Source organism: Macaca fascicularis, chromosome 11 (genome assembly GCF_037993035.2).
Source record: "Macaca fascicularis isolate 582-1 chromosome 11, T2T-MFA8v1.1".
NCBI lineage: Eukaryota > Metazoa > Chordata > Mammalia > Primates > Cercopithecidae > Macaca > Macaca fascicularis.
Genome location: NC_088385.1, coordinates 7,782,850 through 7,798,575, shown reverse-complemented (window position 1 = coordinate 7,798,575; position 15,726 = coordinate 7,782,850). Strand labels below are relative to the sequence as shown.

The window sequence follows — 15,726 nt, the reverse complement described above, 5'->3', positions numbered from 1 at the left end:
CAAAACTTGCGGGACAAATACAGGGTTCACAGCGGGAGGGGCAGCCCAGAGAAGCGTAGGCCACCAGGAGTGTCCCAACCCTCGCCCCGGCTGGCAAGGCCTGGCAGGAACTGTAGGGACTGAGTCCCAGACTGAAGCCAGCTAGCCACTAGGGATATCTGGGAAATACTCGGACTCCTGTGTGACTAGAGAAGGGCTCTTCACTCCGTCTTTCCTTGGCTTTGTGTCGGCACTTTGTCACTCTACACCTCCCCACCCAACCCCAATTTTCCTAGAGCTCTAGAACGAGTGAAAAGTGGAGACTTGCCTTTGGGGGGGAGGGGGCCAGAGTTAGGAGTTTTCTGAAACGTCCTCCTGCTAACCCCGGGAAGGTAAGCCTCTCCCAAGGTATCAAACAGGACACAATTTAGCAGTTGTACTTTTATTCACATCGTGTTTTGGCATTTTCCAGAGAAGGACAAGGAAGAGACAGGGTGGGGGAAAGACTGAGGCAGGAGGGCAAGGGGGGGGGTCCCTATTTCCCTCACATCCCTCCTTGACCAACCACACAGGGGCAAACAAAGGGGGAGGGGAGGCACAGGTGCTCACTCGCCTGGGGAGAGGACACACAAAGCTACACCCACGCGCGCACAAACCAGACCCCTCCCTCCACACCAGGGGGCTGGGCAGGGCAACAGAGAAGCAGAGCACTGTGGATTCCGGGGCAGGGGAAGCAACGAAGTCTCCTTACAGACAGGTGGCCGGCCCCTCCCGTCCCCATCCTGCTCCATCCCCAGAGTCTATCGCTGCCCCTCTGCTCTGCCCGGCCATTCTCCCACAGCCTCCAGCTTCTTCCCTGCTGCCGGGGACAAAAGGAAAAAGGGTACAGAGCAGAGGGGCTAAAGTCCATCCCTCAGCCCCTCTCCCTCATGCCAGGTGGTCTTCCCCTGCCCCCATTGGTAAGGGGTGAGGCAGGCTCTTAGCTGGCCACTCTCTGGTAGAAGTAGATGTAGCCCAGGTCCTTGGGCGGCTTCTCAGAGGCACACACTTTCTGGTCATTGTAGATCACCCATCTGGGGAAGTGGGGAAAACAGAAAAAGATGAACAAACTGGGCATTCCAAGTGTCATCATGTAGTCTCTCAGCCATGGCCCCTGGAAATGCTCTCCACATTCTCTGCCCGTACCCCAAATCCACAGCCCAGCCACCACCTGCCGTAAGGGAGCTTCACAACCTAAAGGGTCGCGGCCCCTATTATGTCTTCAGATCCTCCAGTACCTCTGCAACCACCCCCAACCCATTCCAGGGAGGCGGGGGTTGGTAAACTTTTCTGAAAAGGGCAGATAGTATTTGAGGTTCTGCAGGCCTCTCTCTGGTCTCTGACACGACTCAACCTTCCTGCCGCAGCGTGAAAACAGCACAAACACCACATAAACAAGCGTGTTCCGGTTCCAGTGAAACGTTACAAAGGCAGGCCGCCTGGCCAGGCGCGGTGGCTCATGCCTGTAATCCTAGCACTTTGGGAGGCCGAGGCAGAAGAATCACTTGAGCTCAGGAGTTCAAGACTAGCCTGGGCAACATAGTGAGATCCCATCTCTATTTTTAAAAAAAGCTGGTGGCCAGATCCAGCCCTTGGGCCAATCAGTGCTGCAAGACCTTCTGTCACTCTCTGGCACTTTATGTCCCCACCAGGCAGTCCCTTCACCTTCTCCCATAGCTATCCCAAGGACTTCCAGATGGCCCTCCTCATTCCCACCACCATTCTCCATTCAAAAAGCACATGGCCAGCACTCACCTGCCTTCCTTCTTGATGTGGCAGACGTAGTGACCACACATGGTCGAGGTGCCCATGTGACTAATGAAGGCAAAGAGCTGATACTCTAGAGAAGGAGAGAGGGGGTCAGAGAAGGAAACAGAAGAGGAATGCTTGAGTGACAGTCCAAAGATACAGACAACAGCTCAGACTCAGGACAGAAGTTTCAGGGAATGTGAGGCATGTACTGGGCCAGAGCCTGTCTCCATGTCAGAGAACCCCACCCTCAGATGCCACGTTGAGGTGGAGAGAAGCCCCTGACCCCTGAGGAGGGCAGAGCTGCCTGAATGAGGGATCTGGTGTAGCAGACTGACCAGATTCCACCAGGCCTGTCCTGCTTCCCGGGGACACTCACTTCCAGGACCATCCCGGACTTTAGGTCCCACTGGCACAGACTCAGAGATGGAGTCGGCAGCTGAGCGGCCCTCTGAGATGTCCATGGCAGCTTCAGCATCCAGGTCATCAATGTGACTGAAGATCCAGTCCACAGCCCGTTCTAAACTATTGTTCTTGGAGAGGAAGGAAGCATTACTTTTTTTTTTTCTTGAGACAGTCTCGCTCTGTCGCCCAGACTGGAGTGCAGTGGGGCAATCTCGGCTCGGCTCACTGCAAGCTCTGCCTCCCAGGTTCACGCCATTCTCCTGCCTCAGCCTCCCAATTAGCTGGACTACAGGTGCCCGCCACTACGCCCGGCTAATTTTTTGTTTTTTTTTTAAGATGGAGTTTCGCTCGTTGCCCAGGCTGGAGTACAATGGCGCGATCTTGGCTCACCACAACCTCCACTTCCCAGGTTCGAGTGATTCGCCTGCCTCAGCATTCCCGAGTAGCTGGGATTACAGGCATGCGCCACCATGCCCAGCTAATTTTGTGTTTTTAGTAGAGATGGAGTTTCTCCATGTTGGTCAGGCTGGTCCCGAACTCCCAACCTCAGGTGATCCACCCGCCTCGGCCTCCCAAAGTGCTGGGATTACAGGCGTGAGCCATCGTGTCCGGCCAATTTTCTGTATTTTTTAGTAGAGATGGGGTTTCACCGTGTTAGCCAGGATGGTCTTGATCTCCTGACCTCATGATCCGCCCGCCTCGGCCTCCCAAAGTGCTGGGATTACAGGCGTGAGCCACCGCGCCCGGCCAGAGAGAAGCATTACTTTTTCTAACAAGTTCTGGGGCAAAAAAGCCAGCAGTAAATGCAGGCCTCAGCTCCTTCATCGAAGTCACAAAAGAGTGGTGCCCAGCCTTGGCCAGACCACACCTGTTGTCTTTGGTCTTGCTCAAGAAGGATGGCCCCTCACTGCCCCCCACTTCTTCCCCACTGGCCCCACGTCCTTAGCTGGGGCAGCCCATACCGTGGCCCGCAGTGCTTTCAGGGCCTGGTCCCGGGAGAAGCCCATGGAGACAATGGTGGTCACACAGTCCTCGGGAGGGGGGTCGGCTGCTGCACTTGTGGAGCCTGGCCCGCTAGACCCAGGCAGGATGAGGGGGTTCGCAAAATCTGTGGATGTGAAGGGGTTGATTTGTTTGGGGGAGGATGGAGGCCCTGCCCCACCCTGCTCCCCACCCCAGGCTACCTGGATCATCCATGTGTGACATGACCCAGTTCATGGCGGCCTCGGCCCCGCTGTTGCCCGTGTAGTAGACAGCTTTGCGGCAGGCGTCCATAGGGAAGCCCATCTCCACCAACTGGATGATGACGGATTCATCCAGCATGGGTGCTGCAATGGGAATTGTGGGTGCAGGGACCGACTGACGGGGCCACTGTTTGCTCCTCCTCCCTCCCACAGGCCAGGACCCAGCCCTCTTCCAATCACCCATTCCATGCATTTTTCTCCCATGGATTGGCACCTTTATCCCAAAACTAAAATGACCACACAACTGTAATGTGGGTCCCTGCCCATTCTCACAGAATGGGCTGTGTTTCTGGAGCATGATACCCCCACCCTACCCAAACCAGGGAGGTAGCAAGGGCAGAGAGGTCATTAGCTGGTACTGTTGCCATCCACACCCAGAAGGTGGCTGGGAGTGCTCTGGTGAGGCCCCATGTCAATCAAAGAGGGCAGAGGAAATTTGAAAGGGAGGACAGGAGAAACACAAAGGACAGGGGCAGGGGATGCAAGGCAGAGAGGCCCCCATCAGCACGGGAGACAGACAGGCAGGAAGAAGAGTCACTAACATGTCGGAGAGGAGAAGTGAGGGGAGCAGAAGGAGTCTTCGTCTTCGTTGCCATAGAAACCAAGGCTACCTTTGGGCTCATCCGGAGTGACCAGGGGTGGGGCAATGTCTGGCAGCTCCTCCTCTCCAGGCTGCAGCCCTGTGCCCCTCAACTGGGAGATGTCAAGCTCCTCTGGCATCTCGATGGACACATCTGTGGGAAAAGGGTCACCTCAGCAGCTCCCGGAGGCCTACCTGGAAAGTGATTCGGGAACCTCAATCCCCTGCCCCCCTATGTCAGAACTGCTCTGTCAAGAGGAGCTGCTAAAAGCACGGCACCCATCTTAGGGGTCCCAGTATAAGACAAATAATACTAAGCCTGGGAGTCAGGAGGCCAGGATGCTGCTCCCAGATCTGCCACACATAAGCTATGAACAGGGCAGGGGGCCTAGAACTTGTGAGACAGAATGATTTTATACTCCTGTGACTCTCAACTTCCTTATCTAGAAAATGAAGGTACATCACGAGTTCTCAAATGACAGTCAGGGACCTGTAAGACTCACGAGAATTAATTGTTTCAAGATTAGCAAAATGAAAACATCTTACCAATTATTAAAAAAAAACTACAAAAATCACTTTTGGTTGTAAATCATACCTATAACAATCAAAGAAGTCTTTTAATATTTTTAGTTAGTGCTTTCAAACTAGATACATTTTGAAACATTGGAGGTGATTTTTTTTTCCCCTTTCAGAGGAAACAGAAACACTAGTTTGTATGTGTTAAAGCCCCTTCTTTTTCTAGCATTTTCTGCATAACCTCCCTCATTCCAGCAGCCATACCCAGTTTCTTGGGCACCCAGTCTAAGCCGAAGGTGAACTTCTTGATCTGGATGACCAGGTAGTCAGGGAATGAGGCAAATCGTGTGGTCCTAGAGAAGAGAGAATGTGCTGGTACCCAGAGAATGCCCTGGGTTTTCCTCTCCTGAAACTCCCACCTGGGGTTCAGCCCCTCATGGATAGAAGTCCCAATAACCCAGAAGATCCTCCATATTCTTCTCTTTCCCTGGGCAGGTGTCTAATGCCTGTCCTCAGCCAACAAGCAGCAGTAGAAGCCAGAAGGAAGGCTGTGAGCAAAAAAAAAAAAAAAAAAAAAATGCCTAGGTGTGGTGGCTCATACCTGCAATTCCAGCACTTTGGGAGGCCAAGGCAGGATGACTGCTTGAGCCCAGGAGTTAGAGACCAACCTGGGCAACATAGTGAGACCCCGTCTCTATTTAAAGAAAAAAAAAAAGCCACACACAGAGGAAGAGCTGTTTCACTGGCAGGAGCAGCAAAAGGTTGGGTAGCTGACTCCCCAAGACCAAAGCCCTTTCTCAGGTCTCACGCCCGTACCAGGTGCCAATGGGTAGGCACAAAGTGGGGCTATTTGCTGGCAATCCAAATTCTGCCCACAGATGACCCTAAGTGCCTGTGCTCCGCCATGACTGAGGGGGAGTGAAGACAGGCTACGCTACAAAGAGACCCTGTGCCGGAGGAGAAGAGGGAGTGGTTGGGGCAGGACAAGGTGACAGATGCAGTCAGCACCTGTGTCTCCCCCTACCAGGGCCCCTTGGTTCCATCAGGGCCAGATTACCAGCCCAACTGATTCAACCCTGGGATTCCAACCACAAAGGGATGAAAGAACAGGGAAGAGGCAGAAATATCCTCTGGGATGGCTGTGCCATAGACCCACAGCCTCAGGCCCCAACCAGAGGACTTACTTGACAGCTACTGACTTGGCCTGCAGGGCCGTGCTCCAGAAGTCATCCACCTGCTCAGGGGCCCCGTAGGCCTCCAGGCAAGAGCTGAAGGGCACCTGGGCCCGAACCAGTTCTGGCAGTGGCATCTTCTCCTCTTCGGCTTGCCGCTTCTTCTCCTCGTACTCCAGAAGCTCCTCTGGTGACAGAATGGGTTGGTGGATCCTTCAGAGTGTGCTGCTTCTTTCCCTTCTTAGCCTCTCCCTACTGGCTCTGTGTCCCTATTTCAGCTCCTCTACCCTTCCAAGGCACCCCGACACACGTCCAGTATGTCTCGCCTCTGTTTCCACGCAGCTCTGCTAACAAGCTGAGAGTCCACTGGGCGAGGTTAACCCTACCTACTCCTGGTGGCCGAGACTGGAACCTTGGTGGTGGAGCAGGGCATTCCATGGACTCTGCTCCCATCAGGTGCCCAAGCATTCCTCCTAGACCTTAGCCTCCCCCCGTGCCAAGGCCTTGCTGATGGAGCAACCTACCTTTGTTAAGGGCTGCATCCATGGGCACAGGCAGCTGCATGATGTAGTCAACTCGCTGGGTGTACTTCACCTTCTCTGTGGCCAGGCACTTAATCTTCTCCTCCACCAAGAAGCGGAACACTTCATTCGGATTTTCAGAGCTCCGGCAATTCCTCTATGGGAAAGAGGCAGGGTAGGGAGGTCTGGGCAGCCAGGGAACAGAATGGGGCCTGAAAGGTTCATGGGAGAGTCAGGGAGAGAAGACAGACTACCACTCAGAACTCAGGGACATAAGAGCAGAGCAGAAACCTTCCCTAATTCACCAACCCCTCCCATTTCTGGCCCCATCCCTGCACTGAGGGACTGTGCTGGAACACGCCTGTATTTTTCTTTATGAGCAGTAAGTATTCTCATGTCATTGTCTTTGGGCGCAATCTGAATTGAGCTTCCAGCCCATCAAGGGTAAGGATCATCACCTTCACTATCCTCCTTAGGTGCAAATACTGCTCACAGGGACATAGACCGTAGGGATTCAGGGATGGGACTGGGTTGGGGCTGACAGAGGGAGAAATGGGCAGGAAGGAGAGCGAGTAAACTGCAGGAAAATGAGGGTGTGCCATCTTCCCAGCCCTTACCTCCACCATGTTGATAAGGTGAAGGAAGAACTCCTGGGCATCCTGCTGCCGGTTGGTGGAGAATTCAGGGTGGCCCTTGCCGATGAGGGCCTTGAACATCCGAGGGGCAATGCCATCTTGAACTTCCTGGGAAGAGTCAGGGCAGGGACTCAGCTGGGGCTCAGTGGTCATCCCGGGGCCTTCTTTAGACATCTCCCAGACCTCAGCTTCCCCACAATCCCAGGGCCTGAAAGGGACAGAGTCCTAGACGCACCTTCTGTTCTGGCACCCGCTCCCCATCGCCCGACTCTGGTACTGGCTTGGAATACTCCCCGGAGAGAAGGCCATGGCCCAGCTTGGCCCTGCGTTAATATCCAAGAAAACATTTCACTTCAGTCAACTAACGACCCTGTATGTCCCCAACTCAACCCCCTGCTCGTGGCTCTCCCTAGCTAACTCTTGACAATGTGAAAAACCTTAGATTCCACAGGAACCCAGCTCAAGACAGACAACATGCCCAGAGGACAGTCACCCGAATACTCCTAATAGGCCAGGGGTGGCCATGCATGATGGCTCACGCCTGTAATCCCAGCAATTTGGGAGGCTGAGGTGGGCAGACCACGAGGTCAGGAGATCGAGACCATCCTGGCCAACATGATGAAACCCCGTCTCTATTAAAAATATTTTAAAAATTAGCTGGGCGTGGTGGCGGGCGCCTGTAGTCCCAGCTACTTGGGAGGCTGAGGCAGGAGAATCACTTGAACCCAGGAGGCAGAGGTTGTAGTGAGCCGAGATCGCACCACTGCACTCCAGACTGGCAACAAAGCAAGACTCCGTCTCAAAAAAAAAAAAAAAAAAAAAAACAAAGGCCAGGGGTTAAAGTGCTGTGCCCCCCAGGCGGTCATGGAGGAGGAAGGTATACGGCCATGACTCTCAACAGCCTTCCTACATAGGACCTGGTTACATACACCTGGGTGCTGAAGTCCTGGGTAGGGTCTGTCGGGGCATTCTGGAAGATCTTCTCCAGCTTATCCACATACCTAAAAGTCAAGGAAAGGACGGTTGGAGGGGCTCTGGCCTGAGCTCTGAGGAAAAGGGAAGGGAGCAAACATTTACTAATTCTGTGAATGGGCTCCCGTCAAGAGTGGGGAGTCGCTTCTCTCCAGCAACCTGCCTGTTCTCCCCTTCTCAACTATGTCCAGTGTGTAAGCACGCTGGGCGGCACAGGAGCCAGGGAGGGAGGCAGCCTGGGATGAGGACAAGGGCAGTTCATGTTCCATTAGACAGAACCTGTTGACATATTCTGAGCATTCACATTCTAATTGTTCCCCAAATTCAAAGGTAAACTCATTTCTGCTGAGAACCTGCCTTTCTTCTTAGTGTACCAAGCCCCCTTCCTCCCCAAGTGCTACATGTCCATGTTAGGTGCTCATCTGAGGTCACTGGCCTAAAATAAAGACCATCTGCTAACCCTTGAGTCTGTCAGAAGGCCACAGAGCCCGGGGACCTGGCACTCTGCACTATCAGCGGGGTTTGTGTGTTGGGGTGCTGGTGGTGCAGCTCCCTAACTTGCTCCCCTTACAGCATGTCAGCCAGAGTGTGACAGGAATTATTCTGTTTTTTTTTTTTTAAAGAGAAGACAGGGTCTCGCTATGTTGCCCAGGCTGGTCTCAACCTCCTGGGTTCAAGCGATTCTCCCATCTTGGCCTCCCAAAGTACTGGGATTACAGGTATGGGCCAACACACCTAGCTGATAGGAACTACTCTAAGATTAGAATCAAACACAGAGGTGCCAAGGGCAGCTGAAGGGAGTATGCCCAGAGGGTGCTGACCAGGAGGGGGCCTGGGGAAGGAGAGCACTACTCACTTCCTCTGGAAGTCAGGGATGCTGAAGAGCACCTGGACCACGGAGTTGAGGTAGCAGCTGTTACCCAGGTTCTGGATGCCTGTGTAGCCAGGCCCAAACAGGGGCTTGAGTGGCACACCCGACTCCTGGATCAGCTCCCATTCACCAATCCGCTGGTTCATGTCTATCTCCAACTCAGTCATCGTCTTGTCTGTCTGTGTGAGAAGGGGCACTTCAGACTGAGTGAGAAACTCAACCCTGTAGTTTTTACCTTGATCTCTCACTGAATCTAGGATGACACCCGACTGTGGCCTAGAATTTGTGGAATTACAGGCTCAAACATGGGAGGCATGTTGAATATCATCCGGTTCAAGTTCTGGAAGGTCATACATAATTGTCCCAGAGGCCCTTTAGTCTTCAGGGCCTCTGCTTGAATGAGGAATAAAAATTCCTTTTACCTGAAATGTTTTTCCCATCCTTAAGTTACCCCTAACCTCCTTCACATTGTCACTTAAGCATCATTTCCTCAGGGAAATGTCCCTGATCCCTAAACTAGGCCAGGTCACCCTGCTGTTAATTACTGTAGTACCCTCCATCTCTCTTTCATAGTACCCACCACAGTTTGCAACTGTTGGCTTATTTATCTGGGAATGTGACTAATGTCTGCCTTTCCTTCTACAGTAGAATTCTTATAAGCAAAAACCACATACGTCTTATTCACACAGCATCTAGCACATAGTAGGTACTCAGTACTATTCACTGCATACATGATTTGAGATATTTAAAAGCAGCCCGTGTATCTTGGTGATGGGGTTAACTAGAAGATTTCTCCGAAACCCTACTTCAGCCTTGGGCGAAGAGGAAGGGCCCTCACAGGGGCAGGAAGTAGAATCTGAAGCTGGAGGGGTCTCACCTTCTGCATCTTCAGCATGTCGATGCCGAAGTGGGACAGGTGCTCAGCCAGGCTGGGGTCCAGGACCATGTCATCCTCATCATATGAGTACACGTCTAGAGCAGGAGGCAGGAAGAGAATCATGGGAAGTGGCTCAGGACTAGCCTGGCCACCATCCCATCCCTTGCCCAGAAGGGACTTGAGGGGACAAAAGGACAGCCAGTAAGGTCCACCCTCTTGGTTCCCTTGAATGTGAGTGAGGTCACGGCCCTTCTGGGACTGTCAGGGAAGACAGATGAAACAGGGTGAGGGTTGGAATTAACTGTGATTCTGATTCTACCCATGAGGTAAGACAGGCTTGATAGGAAAGGGATGAGGATTTGAGTGGGGAGTAATCAAAAATTTAGTATCATCTGCAGTATTTTCCTTTTTTGAGACAGGGTCTCTGTAGCCCAGGCTGGAGTCCAGTGGTGCAATCATAGCTCACTGCAGCCTCAACCTCCTGGGTGCTCAAGCAATCCTCCTGCCTCAGCCTCCTGGGTAGCTGAGAGTACAGGCAGGAGCTACCACACCCAGCCAATTTTTCTTTTTTTATGTGTGTAGAGATGAGGTCTCACTATGTTGCCCAGGCTGGTCTCGAACTCCTGGGTTCAAGTGATCCTCCTGCCTTGGCCTCCCAAAGTGTTGGGATTGCAAACGTGAGCCACTGCACCTATTTTCCTTTCTTATCAAGATAATGCATTCATGTATTATACATGTCACACGAAATTACTAACAAATGAAATACATTTAAGCATGAGAGTGGCTGGAGGAGGGGAGGCTGTACCAGCTCCATCAGGGGTGATGGTGCCCAGCTTGACAGCTAATGGGTAGCCCGTCTCCCGGTAGTGCTCCACAGCGTGGTTGTTGCCCCCACTGCCGTCGAAGTAGCGTCGCCCACAGAGGATGGAGCCATCCGTCAGGTTGAGCCACAGGTTCTCTCTCATGTCACACTTAGAGCACTTCCAGCCACTAACCCAGGGAGAAGAGAATCAGCGGAAATGTGGGTTGGGGATTTGTGGGAGTGGCAGAGAGAGGGGGCTCTGCAGGCCCCCTGCCAATCCAAGGTCTCTCTCTCCTCTCCTCTGGCCATCCCCATGTCTTGTTCATTTCCAAGTTTCCCTTCCTGTCCTGCTTCCTACCCTCTCTCCCACCAGATCCCCCAGAAAAGTGGTCTCCATGTCCTTGCTCTGGGGGTGATGCCCGAGGCAGAGGGGCCAGGCCTCACCAGGGAGGGATTCGAGCAGGGTTGTCCAACTGCTTGAGGCTGAAGGCATGCTTAGACACCTGCCGTACTTCCCCATCCCATGCCTGCACCTCCTGCTTGCGGGAGGCTGAGTCAGCTGACAGTAGGGCCTCCACTGCACTGGTCACCTGGGGGAAGCAGAGGGTCAGAGGCAGTACCCAACCCCCTGCCCCACATGCCCCTCTTCCCCTTGGCCTTCAGCTTTGTCAGTGCTTGCCTCAGACATCACTACCCTGGCCGATCTTGCTCTAGAATCTTGGGGAGCGTGGGAGGGAGTCATACCCGATCTCTGACAATGTCAGGCAGTCCCCCCAGTCCATCCCGGGCAATCTCCAGGTAATCTGGCAAAATGACAATCTTCACATCCTCGTCTAATTCAAACTTCTCCTCGCTAAGGTCAAACCCGCCTTCAACACCTGGAAGGACAGGGAAAAAGAGGGAGAGTAGAGCAATGACAACAGGTCAGTGTCCCTCCTCCGATCCAGCAGCTCACTTGCCCCACCCAGAGTTCTAGGGCCATCAATCAGGCCCACTCTTTGGGGCTTTCCTGGTGCTGCTGAGAGCCAGAAAGACCAGCTCAGGCAGAAGAATAGAAGTGCAGTGGTGCTCACCAATAGCCAGCCGCGTGGGCTTCTTCCGGGGTGGGTCTCCAGTGCCTGTAGCAGGGTCCTCCTCTTTCTGCAAAGAAGCAGGAAGGGCTGGATCAGCAATGAGCATGAGCGAAGGAACAAGTGGGGAGGAGAGACGGGAGGAGGTAGTGGTTCATCTCAGAATAAAGCTAAAAAACATCTGTGCCAAGCTTTAATGACACAAAAGTAGGTGAAAAAAAGAAACTGAGTCCAATAGTAGGTCAGAATACAGACAGAATGGAACAGAATGTACCCAGGCCTTGCCCCAGCCCTGTCCCTACCAGACGCCGGGTCCGCCGGAGGTGCAGGTAGACTCGCTGGCCAGTCTTATTGAAATGTCTCTCCACATACTGTTTCCCGAAGCCCAGAAACGTGTTCATACAGATGTAGAGGCCCCCCTCAGACTCCTGCGGGACAAGAGGTAAGGGTGAAAACACGAGGAGGTTATGAGCCTGGTCAGGAGAGGAGACCAAAACCCGGAGTCAGAACCGCTGGTTCCAGAGAGATGCTCTGTCCGCTAACACTGTGGGGCCCCTGCAAGCTACTTAGCCTTTTAGGACCTGGGACATAGCTAAGATTCTCCCCATTTCCTCCCATGACTTTGATAACAACCAACAAGGGCATCGGGGGCTGAGGAACACCAGCTCATCTTCGCCATTCAACCCCAGCCTCCATTTATCTTTCCACCTGCTCCTTCTTGGGCTTTGGAGCTCTTCAATCAATCACAGAGGACTTCCTTCACTTCCTTCCTGGGGCTAACAGATCCAGAAAGTCAATGGCGATCAAATATTGTGGCCTTCCGGTGCTGGAGATGACATTCAAGGGGAAAAGGGTCCCTCCGTGGGAGAGGAAGGACTTTCATGTCAGACACTGAACCCAAACCAGGGACACCTAAGACAAACCCTATCTGATCTCCATGATTCAGAAAACCTTCCAGACCGGAGGAGCCGAGATTCCAGCACCTGCACAGTATATCTGATCCGAGTGTGCCAGCAAGCAAAACTACCTTTCCTTTAAAAAAACAAAAACATTTATTTTAGAGACGGGGTCTTACTCTGTCACCCAGGCTGGAGTACAGTGGCACGATCATAGGTCATTGCAGCCTCAACCTCCCAGACTCAAGTGATCCTTCTGCTTCAGTCTCCAAAGTTGCTGTGACTACAGGCACACATCACCATGCCTAGATTTTTTTTCTTTTTTTAGAGATGGAGTCTCACTATGTTGCTTAGGCTGGTCTTTAACTTGTGGCCTTGAACAATCCTTCCACCTTGGCTTCCCAGAGTGCTGGGATTACAAAGGCAAGACTAAACATCCAGCCAAAAACACCTTTCCTTTACCACACTCTACCAGGTAGTCAAACCCTGGTCCACACTGTGAGTCTTCTCCCTCCTCTCCTGCTGAAGTGTGGCTCCAGGGAAACAATGACTTGTTAGGGACTCACAGCTAAACCTGCACCCCGTCTGGCAGGGTCATCAAGTCCAGCATTCTATAGCCACCACCCTCTCTCCTCTGCCTCCCCTCTGACCACTAAGATCCCTGCTGAAGTCCCAACAATCACCAATCTCAAAGCCATCCCCTTCTGACAACAATCTCGCAACACTTGCTGAGGTAGCTAGAACGCACATAACCATGAAAACAGGGACAAATGGGTGTCCACCCAGAAACACAGCTGAGAAGGGGATGGGCTTCCCCCAAAGCTGACCAAGTTCTCCAGTGCCTTTGTAAAGAGTGATGGAGAAGGTGGAGGAGGAAATTGGAGAAAGTAAGGGTCTTCCCTCAAATCCAAGGCTTTGAGCAACAACAGGCATCCTCTTCCAGGAATAAAAGTCTCAGTGGCCTTGAACATTTCTCTGCTGTGATATGAAAAATAGTGCACTAAGGTAGTCCTCGGGCCCATAGATTGCTCTGTACCACCTCCTAGAACAGTGTGTACTGCAAGTTCATGAACAAATAGAGCATTTCTCACCAGGGAGGTCAACTAAGCTCTTTCTACCATGAACCCAATCTGAAGGTAACCAAATATGCTGGAAGTTGGTTAGCAAAGAACTAGGGCACATTGAAAATCTCTTGACTTGGGGTGAAAGAGGCAAAGTGTCAGAAGATTACAAAAACCCTTTTTGGATTATTCAAAGCCGTTACTAAGGAGAGAGACAGGAGTGAATGTCAGTGTAAAGAGGGGCCCACTGACTTCTACCATCTGCTGGTAATTTAAAAAAACATTTCCTCCTGGGAAGAATGTGGGAGCTCTGAAGTGATTAAACTCCTCTGTTGGAAATTAAAGATGCTGATTTCACCAAGGATTGGGAACCCTGGAGCTCTGCTCTGCGCAGTCTTCTTTTACCTCTGCCAAAGCCAGACTTCAGAGAAGCAGCACATTGTCTGAGGCCCAGATCAAAGCCTAGTAAACCAAGCAAACCACAAATCACAGTGATGATCCTGAACTGGGCCTCACATCATGCCATTCTACTCAGTACTGGTGATGCAGTAATGAAGGCTTTCCACTCTGACTTGCAGTTTTCAGGCCATGAGCTGGTCTGGCAGAATACCCTGGGCAGGGCCCAGCAGCTTGAGGGGAGGGGTGGTGAGGGGGGCGGATCCCAACCAAGCTGCTGCCTTCTCAGTTCAGGCCCCAAAGGGCCTCCGCTTGAGGGTGACACAGGAAGGCAGAACTGCAGGAAGGGAGGTACCAGGTGGAGCCTGCAAAACGTGAAGCATGGTGTGGGAGGTGGCTTCGTGTAACTAGCCAAGAGTGGGAGCGGGATGGGAAAGAGGCCTTAGCATCCTCCAAGAAAGAAACCACCACTCTAGGAATACTTTAAAAGGGGTTATCTCAGCTGTCTGTGATAGGCTGGGGGGCGGAGGAAGGGTGGGGGTTGCGGCCATTGCTCACTTCAAAGGAGAAACGACTAGAGCTTTCCTCTCCTCTTTCCTCCCCTCCCCGCCCCCTGTCCGTTTTAACCACAGGGTGAAGGCTCTCTAGCTCTTCCTTTCTCAGAACCGGACTTCTTGAGAGCCCATTCCCCGACTATTAACCGCCTAGGAACTGCGGACCCCACCCCACAACTCCAACCCCGGCCGAGAACAGTGGGGAGTCGCCCCCATCACTCCCACACAAGACTACAAAACCCGGAGAGCCGTGCGCGGCAGACAAGGCCGACTGCCAGGTTTTCTCAAGGGTCCACTTGGGGGATGTAGTCCGACGGTCTGGCTGCACCCCTAGCTTAGAACGACAACGAGGGCAGTGAGCAACTACAATGCCCACAGTGCTCCACGAGGCGGGGAGCTGACGAGGTGAGCGCGGCGGCTTCTGGGGGCAGTAGTCACAAGACAGCCGCAGTTACTGAAAGGCAACGGCAGAGTGGAGCGTGGGAGACTACAAGTCCCATGGTGCATCGCAGGGAGGCGGTAGCCCAAGCCTTGCAGGCCCCGGCGGAATGACCAGGGCGATGGAAGGCAGTCGTGCTCGTTGCGGGCGTGGGGAATGGGCTTACCGGCGTGTCGAAGGAGAAGGCGCACTCGTCTTTGTGGACCCGGTCTCCAGCCTTAGGGACCCGGATCGTCGGTAATACTGACAGCAGCGCCTCCTCACTCAGCTCCGCCATGACACCGGCAGCGGCTTCTCCACACACCGCCGCTCCCACCGTTCCTAGTCTCCGCCCCTGTCCCTGCCGTCCAATGAGCGCCACTCGTTAGGGGCATGCGCCGCGGGGACGACGCGCGAGAATGGCAGTTGGACACAGCCTGCCTGCCGGTGCTCCGCCCCTGCCCCGCGCTTGACCGACGCCAATGAGAAGCGCTCCTAAGGCAATTGATGGTTGAAAGAACCAATCCCACTCCTCCAGGGCGGGAGCGCACGTAGAGCAGCTGGGTGGGCTCCGAAGTTGCAGCTCCTCCGGCTCCGGGACCTTTAGGGTCGCTTCGCGTGCCTTCTATTGAAGAGCAGGAACTGACGGTTGTTTTAAGTCTCTCACTTCCAGAAAGTTTCCTGGGGACCTGTCCCGTCGGAAAGTCGAGGGGCAGTTGTCTTGGTATTTGAAAAGGGGGTATCCAGTGAGGCGGAGCTTGAGGGGGTGGTGTCGAGTGATTGATAAAGCTGTCAACCAATAAGGCTACTATCGCTCGCCTCAGGAAAACCACGACTCCAGCTGGATGTGCGCATAATAGTGTAATCACTCATAATTCTATTTTGTTTAATAAAATAATTCGTTCTTGAGACTAGACGTCTCGAAAGCGAAGACTGGCACTCCTCAGTCTACCACGGACTGCTCGCAGG

The 15,726-nt window shown here is 53.1% G+C and overlaps 1 protein-coding gene across 2 annotated transcripts; it reads right to left on the bottom strand.

The window, feature by feature from the left end:
- Positions 1–405: 405 nt before the first annotated feature.
- USP5 (ubiquitin specific peptidase 5) lies at positions 406–15,114 on the bottom strand. 2 transcript variants are annotated; one of them, XM_005569968.4, is made up of 20 exons: positions 14,945–15,114; positions 11,735–11,860; positions 11,436–11,502; positions 11,107–11,240; positions 10,807–10,952; positions 10,366–10,550; positions 9,561–9,655; positions 8,669–8,862; positions 7,770–7,841; positions 7,076–7,163; positions 6,823–6,948; positions 6,209–6,362; positions 5,697–5,871; positions 4,777–4,865; positions 3,959–4,150; positions 3,357–3,500; positions 3,135–3,280; positions 2,147–2,300; positions 1,774–1,858; positions 406–1,052 (listed from the first exon to the last, which is right to left on the bottom strand). In XM_005569968.4, exons 1-20 carry the CDS (start codon positions 15,053–15,055, stop codon positions 959–961), a joined length of 2,577 nt encoding a protein of 858 aa, XP_005570025.1. In that variant the 5' UTR covers positions 15,056–15,114; the 3' UTR covers positions 406–958. The 2 variants fall into 2 exon arrangements, with proteins under 2 accessions (XP_005570025.1, XP_005570026.1); XM_005569969.4 differs by having other exon boundaries at positions 4,028–4,150.
- Positions 15,115–15,726: the final 612 nt, after the last annotated feature.